This window comes from Lolium rigidum, chromosome 7, assembly GCF_022539505.1.
Source record: "Lolium rigidum isolate FL_2022 chromosome 7, APGP_CSIRO_Lrig_0.1, whole genome shotgun sequence".
Taxonomy (NCBI): domain Eukaryota; kingdom Viridiplantae; phylum Streptophyta; class Magnoliopsida; order Poales; family Poaceae; genus Lolium; species Lolium rigidum.
In genome coordinates, this window is record NC_061514.1 from 16,058,262 (window position 1) to 16,071,821 (window position 13,560).

Genomic DNA, 13,560 nt, shown 5'->3' on the forward strand with positions numbered 1-13,560 from the left:
GATTTGGCACGAACCGGTGCTAAAGGGGTTATTAGCACCGGTTCGTGCGGTCTGGACGTCCAGGTGGCCGGTAGGTGCAGTACCTTTAGCACCGGTTCGTAACACGAACCGGTGGTAAAGGGTTGGCGTCAGCCGCGAACCCTTTAGCACCGGTTCGTAACACGAACCGGTGCAAAAGGTTTTTCTGCTCCCCACGCACCTCCACACCCCCCAGTGGATCGCCTTTTTTAACACTGTAAAATAGAAAAGAAAATGACAGAAAATTCAAAAAATAAAATCTTTTGAGATTCCTGTATGTTACGCAACCTACTATTAGGGAAAATTAACAAATTTCAATTTCAATTTTTTTACAAAAAAGTTTGAAAAATGGTAAAATCGCATTAACTTTTGCATACGACGTCGGAAAAAAACGTATAATATATCAAAATCATCTTGGGAAAAAGTTACATCCGAATTCACCCGGGTTTACCCGGTTAGCCAATTTTTAGATTCTCAAAATTCCAAATTAAAATATGAAAGCAGAAAGATTTTAGTTTTTCCTAGAAATTTAGAATTATATATATTTTTTATTTTTTAAAAATTAAAAGTAATAATTGCACCCTGCATAAAGATTACACTCTGCAAATTATAAGTTTTTCAAATTTTCAGGTTTTAGGTTTGGCACAAAAATTTAAAAAAAATTGAAAATAATTAAAAGTAATACAAATTATAAAGTTAATGTTTATTTATTTATTTAAGATTATTATTATATCATTACTTTTGTTTATTAAAAGAATTATTTGAAATTTGAACAATAAAGAAATATGACATTGACCGATATGTTAATAGGATTGATATGATATTAGTATCACATACATGCGCACGAAGCACTTGGATGCGGGATGGAAAGGAACTTGAAAATTAAGCGTGCTAGTGCTAGAGTAGTGGGAGGATGGGTGACCGAGCGGGAAGTCTGAGCACGAGTAAGTAATTAGACTAGATATAAGGGTAGTTAGAGACTAAACTTGTGAAATAACTAAAATATTAGAAATTCTGAAAAAAGGGAAAAAAGAGGGAGTGAAAAATAATTCGAAAAAAAATTACGGTAGCGGGGTTCTACCACGGCAGACCCTTTAGCACCGGTTCGTATTGCTCGGGCGACCGACAGCCGCCACGTGGTGCCCCCTTTCCTTTTGCACCGGATGCTTTGCACCGGTTGGGCATCCGGTGCATATGACCCTTACCAACGGTGCAAAAGCACCATTTTCCACTAGTGGGTGGACAAATGATTGGTTAAGGAAGTAGGTGATGTGGATAGCTTATATGTTGAGATAAACAAATATTAATTACACTTAGTGGGGTTTTGTTTTATAAGAAGTATAGATTTCCCATGCCAGTTAAAAAAGTTCACAGTCCAGGGTTGTGGGGCAATGGCAGAGGTAGAGCATTCATCAATTTCACGACCACACAATATGACACCAACTGTTTAAACGGGATTGGTCCCTTAATTTGAATACCACTCATAGTACACTAATTTATTTTATGGAGGGTGTGAGAGTGGTTTCTCTTATGTGGTGGCAAATCAACAACCCCAAGTAGAAATTCATGAAATGAATAGTTAGATAAAATCACTAGCTAAAAAATATTCCATAAAAACATGTGAATGGTACAAAATAAAAATTCGTGAAACTTAGGAGGCAAACAAATAATAAGTATTAGGAATAATCGGGACATTCGAGAACAGAAATCCAAAATTTCATATTTTCGTGAATGTTCCTAAAACCTCAAAACTTCTTAAAATTAAAACTGATGCCTTTGTAAATTATATTGTCATGGTGTCTCACTGAATTTATTTATTCATTCATCTGATTGTTTATGCATTCTCATTTCTTTTATATTTTTAAAGTGTTTTCACAGATGGGAGCTACATAAGTGATATCATAATGCTTGTCCTGATAAGAATCAAACAACTCAGCTTTAGAAACATATTAATAAGTCATATTGCAGGTGTTAAATTTGGGCGATTTTTTTGGACTTAGGCTACAATTGATACACATACACATATGTTCTTCTGCTCTTCAAAACTTTAAAATTGTAATTTTTGCTAATGTTCAAATAATGAGATCAACATATGTTAATTGCCTCGTGGTGGATGCTGGAAATAAAAGAAATACACCGGACAACTGAGAGGACAAGAAAAATGCTATCCATGAGGCGGAAATGCATCATTTCTTAGCACATGATCTTGATTTAGATGCCAATTTTCGCACATGGCATAAACCAAATATAGGAAGAAGAAGAAAGAGAAATAAAAATGTCACGTCGACCAACCCAGGGTCTCGACGCCTCCTATAAAGCCACCCCTTGCTCTCCCATGGAAAGCAAGCTCTATTCCTTCACCAACTCTCCTTCGCGCCATTCGCCTAGCTAGGAATAGCAGAGCAACTTCCAGCCGGCGGGCGTCAAGCCGTCAATGGCCAAATGCGGCAAGATCCAGAGCATCGTGCGCCTCCAGCAGAGGCTGCGGCGGTGGCGGACCCGCGCGACGGCGCGCGCCGTCTCCGTTCCGGTTCCGGCGGGGCACGTGGCGGTGTGCGTGGGCGACGCGTCGCGGCGGTTCGTGGTGCGCGCGGCGCCCCTGAACCACCCGGTGTTCCGGGAGCTGCTCAGGCAGGCGGCGGAGGAGTACGGCTTCCCGTCGTCGCCGGGGCCCGTCGCGCTCCCCTGCTGCGACGAGGACCGCTTCCTCGACGTGCTCCGCCGCGTGTCCTCCGACGAGGAGCGCCTCCTGGTCCGCGCCGGACGCTCGCTCTGCTGCCGCGTGCCGCCCGTCGCCACCTCCCGGGACGTCGCCGCGCGGCCGCTGCTGCAGGGGATGGCCGTGGAGAAGCTTGTGTGGTGACCTGGTGATCGACGGAACACCGAAGCTGCGTGCAAGGTAGCTGTCGTGGTTTGATTCCGGTGCCGGCGGCGGCAACAGTTCTCCCTGACGCGGAACAGGTGGAAGCACCTAGCCGCTCCCACTGCGGCCGAGCAGACCTGCCATGCGCAGAGCAAGCAGCACCGAACATCGAAGTCATCGGCGTGCTGGAGTGCCCGGCGCGATGGCGGCGCCCCCCAAACATGAATCCGCGCGAGAGCGCAACTGATGAAGACAGGCGGGCGCGCGGTTAGCTCTAGCTTTAGCTATGTACTGCTTGACTGCAGGTAGAAGATTGTAGCAATTGATTAAAAGTAGATGTTGATTCTTGAATCGTTATTGGTAGCAGTCCAAGCCGGGGATAAAGGTGTACATTCAATCGGCCGTGATTTGTCATGTGGACATGTGGTCATGCTGCTGATGTGTCCAACTTAATTGTATTTGTTTTGAGGATTATCGTTAGCCTTTGCACTTCTATATTGCGCATGGCATGCCTTTCTTGAGGAATTCTTTTTACAAGGGTGTAAACGATTCTCATGAAGATTGTCAAAACCATGCCAGTACACAAGAATTTCCCAGCCTATAGGTGTATGTATATATTATATATATCAGGAAATTTAGTACCCTTCGGTTCAAAATAATTACCCAAAAGTAAATGTGTCCCGAGGGAGTACATTTTCAATGTAGTGGCTTTAGCTACTCCTCGATTCGGAATGAAATGTGTTGGCTTGTTGTATCTTAGGTAAATTATGCATGTGAAAGTGTGCTAAATGGCATTAGTTTTATGGCTTCACCAATTCATATGAAGCATTTGTATATTGTTCCTGGTATTATTAGTGTACATGTAGAAATTAGTCAATCTACATTTTTAATTTTTAATGTATTTAAATCTGTTACTTTTTGTATCAAGAATATATATGTAGAATTGAGTTAATTTAGAGAACTCCTAGATGATTAATGGAAGTACATATATATATTGCTATCATCTCCAATTGGTTTAAGTCTCCATTTTATTTTTTTATGGGCATGTACACACCGAGCTAGGAAAAAAACATGCATCTTCTTCTTCAACATTTCAAATATCGTTATTTTTCAGCTCAACTTCAAGTAGATGTTATTAGATCTTAAACACTTTATTTAAATTTATTAATCCAAATTATTGAACCCATTCCTTCTCTTCTACATTGCATATTTTGGGACTTTTCTTCTGTTATCCAGGTTGAAGTCGAACATTGTGGTGGCATGCTTTACTAGACGTCCCCCCGTTGATACTCAAGTGTGTGTCCAATCGAGGTGCTCACCTTACTGGACGTCGCCGGTTGATGGCTGAGTTTGTGCCCAAACTGCCAGCTCATCCAGACAATCGTACCAGGTTTGCGATATCTTTTTTCTTCTAGCTTCTTATTTATTTACAATTTAAGAATTTCCTCACGTGTGCGTTAAATTAGATTTCAAAAAATTCTCTAGTATCACAAATTACATCGATGTTATCATGAATACACACTTTATTTTATAAACTAGAGTTTTCATTCAAAATTGGTATTTGTGTCTTATTAAAAAATATTTCAACTATGATTTGGTTAATACTAAAGAAAAAACATATTGAGAAACAAAGGCTAGTTATTCCAGTAGCCACTAAACTTTGTTCATATGGATGTGTTCTCCATGTTGCTGGAAAGTAATTTTGGAGAATACATACTAAGTGAGACCTAATATCCACGGCTACACAAATACCAGCACAATGTACTTCATCTACTACACAACTCCTTTTTCTCTCATGTTATTTTACTTAACACATGGCGCTTTGTCCTGCAGCGACTACAATTTTCTTACATTGAAGCATAAGTGAAGAAATAAATGTTAGAAAAACATGGATTACCGGAAAACCAGTGTGTATACTACCTAGAGCAATAATCAGGTAAATTATTCGTCACTAAAAATTTGGCATAAGATAGAACATACAACTCATATTGGTGCCCATCTTTGAAACTGTTCGAGCTTGGTAGCACTATTTAGTTATTTACATGGCAGGTAAATGTACATATGGAGCATGTAGAATGCCATTAGATTCTTCACACATGTAGGGCCATATCTCCACATTGCCAGATGCGTTAACACTAGAATTCTCCTCAAATACTTTCCTCTAGATATTTCTTGCATTTTTCATATTAATTTTATATAATCCCCAAATCAAAGATCATTTAATTTCCTAATACTTCTTGAATGTCTTTACCTTCTCTCCCTTCAAAATTGAGCATTGCAGTATTCTTGATCTCTGCATCGTAGTCGTAGACGCATACAAAATAACTAGTTTTTTTTTGAAATGGGGAAAAATCGCCCCAGCTTCTGCATCCAATGGATGCACACGGTTTTTTTATTAGATTATTCAAAACACCTTACAAGAGCAATACAAAAGATCAAACTCAAAGCCACCTCGCTAAACCTACGGAGCGATGAAGGGGGTGACAATTCACCAACTCACATCATCCAAAAAATCAAATGCCTTCCCATGCCGCCCAATAGCAGATGAGAAGCACATCCAGTCAAGCAGACTCTGAGCGTATGCCAACGCACACGCCATAGAAGTTGCTACCGCCGTCTTCCTCGACTCCATCTTCAAGAGAGATCATCGCATTGACCATGTCAGGCCTGCCATCGATGCCGCCACGACGGTAGACGACTCCACCATCCTGCCCTCGTCCATCACACTGCATCCGTCTCCAAGACACCACTGCACCATGCCGCGGTGGCTCGATGACGCTGACACAGCAAAAGCATACCGCTGCACCTCAGCACCACCGCCATTCGTTGTCTGCTCCAAGAATGATGCCCCCAACAGGGAGAACGATGTTGCGGGCCGCCATCGTTCGATCCGGGAGACCCGGGTCTAGGGTTTCCCCTGGAGCAGCCCAGGTGAAGAGCACAGACTGCAGAGACAATGCCTTAAACAAAGTAACAACGAACATCGCCGCCATCATCCGCCATGACCGAAGTCCGGGCCGGCTTTCATCGGCAGCTGCGCCTCGCCATCGGGAGCTAGGCGACGGATCGCGAGATCCACCACAACTAGCCACACAACTAGCCGATCTCCTCCGGCGAGAGAGAAGACCACTGATACGTCTCCGACGTATCGATAATTTCTTATGTTCTATGCCATATTATTGATGATACCTACATGTTTTATGCACACTTTATGTCATATTCGTGCATTTTCTGGAACTAACCTATTAACAAGATGCCGAAGTGCCAGCTTCCTGTTTTCTCGCTGTTTTTGGTTTCAGTAAATCCTAGTAACGAAATATTCTCGGAATTGGACGAAACGAAAACCCGTGGGCCTATTTTTCCACGGAGCTTCCAGAAGACCGGAGAACATACGAAGTGGGGCCACGAGGTGGCGACACCACAAGGCGGCGCGGCCTAGGGGGGGGCCGCGCCGCCCTATGGTGTGGCCCCCTCGTCTGGCCCCCGACTCTGCCCTTCCGCCTACTTAAAGCCTCCGTCGCGAAACCCCTGATGCGAAAAAAAACCACGATACGGAAAACCTTCCAGAGCCGCCGCCATCGCGAAGCCAAGATCTGGGGGACAGGAGTCTCTGTTCCGGCATCCTGCCGGAGCGGGGAAGTGCCCCCGGAAGGCTTCTCCATCGACACCGCTGCCATCTCCACCGCCATCTTCATCACCGCTGCTGCTCCCATGAGGAGGGAGTAGTTCTACATCGAGGCTCGGGGCTGTACCGGTAGCTATGTGGTTCATCTCTCTCCTATGTACTTCAATTCAATAATCTCATGAGCTGCCTTACATGATTGAGATTCATATGATGATGCTTGTAATCTAGATGTCACCATGCTAGTCAAGTGAGTTTTACTTATGTGATCTCCGGAGACTCCTTGTCCCACTAGTGTAAAGGTGACAGTGTGTGCACCGTGTGGGTCTCTTAGGCTATATTTCACACAATACTTATTCAATGTTGAATGGCATAGTGAGGTGCTTATTTATATCTCTTTATGATTGCAATGTGTTTGTATCACAATTTATCTATGTGCTACTCTAGCAATGTTATTAAAGTAGTTTTATTCCTCATGCACGGTGTAATGGTGACAGTGTGTGCATCCGTGTTAGTACTTGGTTTATGCTATGATCATGATCTCTTGTAGATTGCGAAGTTAACTATTGCTATGATAATATTGATGTGATCTATTCCTCCTACATATGCATGAAGGTGACAGTGTGCATGCTATGTTAGTACTTGGTTTAGTCTTTTGATCTATCTTACACTAAAGTTTACTAAAGTATGAGCATTATTGTGGAGCTTGTTAACTCCGGCATTGAGGGTTTGCGTAATCCTACGCAATGTGTTCATCATCCAACAAGAGTGTAGAGTATGCATTTATCTGTTCTGTTATGTGATCAATGTTGAGAGTGTCCACTAGTGAAAGTCTAATCCCTAGGCTTTGTTCCTAAATTCTGCTATTGCTGCTTGTTTACTGTTTTACTGCGTTACTACTGCTGCGTTACTACTGCTGCGTTACTACTGCTTGTTTACTGTCCTGGGCAAAGCACTTTTCTGGTGCCGTTGCTACTACTTATTCATACCACCTGTATTTCACTATCTCTTCGCCGAACTAGTGCACCTATTAGGTGTGTTGGGGACACAAGAGACTTCTTGCTTTGTGGTTGCAGGGTTGCATGAGAGGGATATCTTTGACCTCTTCCTCCCCGAGATCGATAAACCTTGGGTAATCCACTTAAGGGAAACTTGCTCGCTGTTCTACAAACCTCTCGCTCTTGGAGGCCCAACACTGTCTACAAGAATAGAAGCTCCCGTAGACATCAAGCACTTTTCTGGCGCCGTTGCCGGGGAGGAAAGGTAAAAGGCACTCATACTCCGGTTCCAGGTAACAGTACTTTTCTGGCGCCGTCATTTGTGTGCTCGAAGCTATTTCCTTTAGATCCTGCAATTGCATCTTTTTGTTTCTTGTTTACACTAGTTAGGCATAATGGACAACAATGAGCTTCTTATTCTATTTCCTGATTTAAAACATGGATTGTTTGATGCGAAAATTAAAAAACCTATGGAATCTTATTTGCATGCTCGTTAGTAATATTAGTATGAACGCTTTGAACACCATTGTTGATAATAATGTAGAAAGTTCTAAGCTTGGGGAAGCTGGTTTTCATGATCTTTTTAGTCCCCCAAGCATTGAGGAGAAAATTTTCTTTAATGATACTTTGCCTCCTATTTATGATGATTATAATAGTGGTCTTTTGGTACAACCTACTATGGAGAGTAAATTTTATTGTGATTATACTATGCCTCTTACACTTGATGAGAATAATAATGATAGCTACTTTGTTGAATTTGCTCCCACTACAACTAATAAAATTGATTATGCTTATGTGGAGAGTAATAATTTTATGCATGAGACTCATGATAAGAATGCTTTATGTGATAGTTATATTGTTGAGTTTGCTCATGATGCTACTGAAAGTTATTATGAGAGAGGAAAATATGGTTGTAGAAATTTTCATGTTACTAAAATGCCTCTCTATGTGCTGAAATTTTTGAAGCTACACTTCTTTTATCTTCCTATGCTTGTTACTTTGCTCTTCATGAACTTGTTTATTTACAAGATTCCTATGCATAGGAAGCATGTTAGACTTAAATTTGTTTTGAATTTGCCTCTTGATGCTCTTTTTTGCTTCATACTCTATTTTTCATGTGAGCATCATTAAAACTGCTGAGCCCATCTTAATGGCTATAAAAAAAGAACTTCTTGGGAGATAACCCATGTGTTATTTTGCTACAGTACTTTGTTTTATATTTGTGTCTTGGAAGTTGTTTACTACTGTAGCAACCTCTCCTTATCTTAGTTTTGAGTTTTGTTGTGCCAAGTAAAGTCTTTGATAGTAAAGTAAGTACTAGATTTGGATTACTGCGCAGTTCCAGATTTCTTTGTTGTCACGAATCTGGGTCTACCTCCCTGTAGGTAGCTCAGAAAATTAAGCCAATTTACGTGCATGATCCTCAGATATGTAAGCAACTTTCATTAAATTTGAGCATTTTCGTTTGAGCAAATCTGGTGGCCTAATAAAATCCATCTTTACGGACTGTTCTGTTTTGACAGATTCAGCCTTTTATTTTGCATTGCCTCTTTTGCTATGTTGGATGAATTTCTTTGATCCATTAATGTCCAGTAGCTTTATGCAATGTCCAGAAGTGTTAAGAATGATTGTGTCACCTCTGAACATGTGAATTTTTATTATGCACTAACCCTCTAATGAGTTGTTTCGAGTTTGGTGTGGAGGAAGTTTTCAAGGATCAAGAGAGGAGTATGATGCAATATGATTAAGGAGAGTGAAAGCTCTAAGCTTGGGGATGCCCCGGTGGTTCACCCCTGCATATTCTAAGAATACTCAAGCGTCTAAGCTTGGGGATGCCTTGGGCATCCCCTTCTTCATCGACAACATTATCAGGTTCCTCCCCTGAAACTACATTTTTATTCCGTCACATCTTATGTACTTTGCTTGGAGCGTCGGTTTGTTTTTGTTTTTGTTTTGTTTGAATAAAATGGATCCTAGCATTCACTTTATGGGAGAGAGACACGCTCCGCTGTAGCATATGGACAAATATGTCCTTAGGCTCTACTCATAGTATTCATGGCGAAGTTTCTTCTTCGTTAAATTGTTATATGGTTGGAATTGGAAAATGCTACATGTAGTAACTCTAAAATGTCTTGGATAATTTGATACTTGGCAATTGTTGTGCTCATGTTTAAGCTCTTGCATCATATACTTTGCACCCATTAATGAAGAAATACTTAGAGCTTGCTAATTTGGTTTGCATATTTGGTTTCTCTAGAGTCTAGATAACATCTAGTATTGAGTTTTGAACAACAAGGAAGACGGTATGGAGTCTTATAATGTTTACCATATGTCTTTTATGTGAGTTTTGCTGTACCGTTCATCCTTGTGTTTGTTTCAAATAACCTTGCTAGCCTAAACCCTGTATCGAGAGGGAATACTTCTCATGCATCCCAAATACTTGAGCCAACTACTATGCCATTTGTGTCCACCATACCTACCTACTACATGGTATTTGTCCGCCATTCCAAAGTAAATTGCTTGAGTGCTACCTTTAAAATTCCATCATTCACCTTTGCAATATATAGCTCATGGGACAAATAGCTTAAAAACTATTGTGGTATTGAATATGTACTTATGCACTTTATCTCTTATTAAGTTGCTTGTTGTGCGATAACCATGCTTCGGGGACGCCATCAACTATTCTTTGTTGAATATCATGTGAGTTGCTATGCATGTCCGTCTTGTCCGAAGTAAGAGAGATCTACCACCTTTATGGTTGGAGCATGCATATTGTTAGAGAAGAACTTTGGGCCGCTAACTAAAGCCATGATTCATGGTGGAAGTTTCGGTCTTGGACACATATCCTCAATCTCATATGAGAATAATAATTGTTGCCACATGCTTATGCATTAAAGAGGAGTCCATTATCTGTTGTCCATGTTGTCCCGGTATGGATGTCTAAGTTGAGAATAATCAAAAGCGAGAAATCCAAAATGCGAGCTTTCTCCTTAGACCTTTGTACGGGCGACATGGAGGTACCCCATTGTGACACTTGGTCAAAACATGTGCATTGCAAAGATCCGGTAGTCCAAGTTAATTAGGACAAGGTGCGGGCACTATTAGTATACTATGCATGAGACTTGTAACTTGTAAGATATAATGTACATAACTCATATGCTTTATTACTACCGTTGACAAAATTGTTTCATGTTTTCAAAATAAAAGCTCTAGCACAAATATAGCAATCGATGCTTTCCTCTTTGAAGGACCATTCTCTTTACTTTTATGTTGAGTCAGTTCACCTATCTCTCTCCACCTCAAGAAGCAAACACTTGTGTGAACTCGTGCATTGATTCCTACATACTTGCATATTGTACTTGTTATATTACTCTATGTTGACAATTATCAATGAGATATACATGTTACAAGTTGAAAGCAACTCGCTGAAACTTAATCTTCCTTTGTGTTGCTTCAATACCTTTACTTTGATTTATTGCTTTATGAGTTAACTCTTATGCAAGACTTATTAATGCTTGTCTTGAAGTACTATTCATGAAAAGTCTTTGCTTTATGATTCACTTGTTTACTCATGTCATTACCATTGTTTTGATCGCTGCATTCACTACATATGTTTACAAATAGTATGATCAAGGTTATGATGGCATATCACTTCGAAATTATCTTTGTTATCGTTTTACTCGCTCGGGACGAGCGGAACTAAGCTTGGGGATGCTTGATACGTCTCCGACGTATCGATAATTTCTTATGTTCTATGCCATATTATTGATGATACCTACATGTTTTATGCACACTTTATGTCATATTCGTGCATTTTCCGGAACTAACCTATTAACAAGATGCCGAAGTGCCGGTTCTCGTTTTCTCGCTGTTTTTGGTTTCAGAAATCCTAGTAACGAAATATTCTCGGAATTGGACGAAACGAAAACCCAGGGGCCTATTTTTCCACGGAGCTTCCAGAAGACCGGAGAACATACGAAGTGGGGCCACGAGGTGGCGACACCACAAGGCGGCGCGGCCTAGGGGGGGCCGCGCCGCCCTATGGTGTGGCCCCCTCGTCCGGCCCCCGACTCTGCCCTTCCGCCTACTTAAAGCCTCCGTCGCGAAACCCCTGATGCGAAAAAAACCACGATACGGAAAACCTTCCAGAGCCGCCGCCATCGCGAAGCCAAGATCTGGGGACAGGAGTCTCGTTCCGGCATCTCGCCGGAGCGGGGAAGTGCCCCGGAAGGCTTCTCCATCGACACCGCTGCCATCTCCACCGCCATCTTCATCACCGCTGCTGCTCCCATGAGGAGGGAGTAGTTCTCCATCGAGGCTCGGGGCTGTACCGGTAGCTATGTGGTTCATCTCTCTCCTATGTACTTCAATACAATAATCTCATGAGCTGCCTTACATGATTGAGATTCATATGATGATGCTTGTAATCTAGATGTCACCATGCTAGTCAAGTGAGTTTTACTTATGTGATCTCCGGAGACTCCTTGTCCCACGAGTGTAAAGGTGACAGTGTGTGCACCGTGTGGGTCTCTTAGGCTATATTTCACAGAATACTTATTCACTCGTTGAATGGCATAGTGAGGTGCTTATTTATATCTCTTTATGATTGCAATGTGTTTGTATCACAATTTATCTATGTGCTACTCTAGCAATGTTATTAAAGTAGTTTTATTCCTCCCGCACGGTGTAATGGTGACAAGTGTGTGCATCCGTGTTAGTACTTGGTTTATGCTATGATCATGATCTCTTGTAGATTGCGAAGTTAACTATTGCTATGATAATATTGATGTGATCTATTCCTCCTACATATGCATGAAGGTGACAGTGTGCATGCTATGTTAGTACTTGGTTTAGTCTTTTGATCTATCTTACACTAAAGGTTACTAAAATATGAGCATTATTGTGGAGCTTGTTAACTCCGGCATTGAGGGTTCGTGTAATCCTACGCAATGTGTTCATCATCCAACAAGAGTGTAGAGTATGCATTTATCCGTTCGTTATGTGATCAATGTTGAGAGTGTCCACTAGTGAAAGTCTAATCCCTAGGCCTTGTTCCTAAATTCTGCTATTGCTCGCTTGTTTACTCGTTTTATCGCGTTACTACTCGCTGCGTTACTACTGCTTGTTTACTCGTCCCGGGCAAAGCACTTTTCCGGTGCCGTTGCTACTACTTATTCATACCACCCGTATTTCACTATCTCTTCGCCGAACTAGTGCACCTATTAGGTGTGTTGGGGACACAAGAGACTTCTTGCTTTGTGGTTGCGGGGTTGCATGAGAGGGATATCTTTGACCTCTTCCTCCCTGAGATCGATAAACCTTGGGTAATCCACTTAAGGGAAACTTGCTGCTGTTCTACAAACCTCTGCTCTTGGAGGCCCAACACTGTCTACAAGAATAGAAGCTCCCGTAGACATCAACCACCACCGCGGTGCCACGGTTAGCGGCACTGGACGCACGCCACCTGCCACCAGGTCGATGCCGTCACCGCCATCCAGGGCCGCCGCCCTTGGTGCCGTGGTCCCAGACCTTGAGGAGGAGCAGTATGAGATCCCCCCCCCCCCCCCAACACCGCCCGCCCGGCGATGCCAAGGCGAGGAAGGGAGGAGAGGACCGCACCGCCAGGTTTCGGGGCAGCGCCGCCGCCCCCAACACCACCCGCCCGGCGAGGCCGCGGCGAGAAAGGGATGAGAGGGCGCCGCCATCTTCCGCTAAGAGCCGGGGCCATCCCCCCAGTGCGGAGGCGTGCCTCCATACCGCCGCCCCTGGGGACCTCGCGCGGATCCCCGCCGCCCCATCACCGGCCGCGCCAGGCTTCGCCGGCGGTAGCCTCAGGGGACGGCGAGGAGGGGGAGGAGGGTGGGAAAAGCGGCGGCAGGGAGGGTTAGGGTTTCCGCCCCGAGTCGCCCTGGAGGAGACGACCCGAGCGGCCTGGCACCATACAAAATAACTAGTACCGCGCTGTTTGGCTCGTCGTCTGAATCGTATCTGTCCACAAGGCATCAGGGTCGACGCCCCTGATTGAAGATTTGCCGCGACGATCCAGCATCTGCTCGTGC

General features: G+C 43.0%; 1 protein-coding gene across 1 annotated transcript; it reads left to right on the forward strand.

Annotated features, from left to right (window-relative positions):
• The first annotated feature begins 2,446 nt into the window (after positions 1-2,446).
• On the forward strand, positions 2,447-2,881 carry LOC124670481 (auxin-induced protein 10A5-like). The gene has a single exon (XM_047206975.1). The coding sequence runs from the start codon at positions 2,453-2,455 to the stop codon at positions 2,879-2,881; it is 429 nt and encodes a 142-aa protein (XP_047062931.1). The 5' UTR covers positions 2,447-2,452.
• The last annotated feature ends 10,679 nt before the right edge of the window (positions 2,882-13,560 follow it).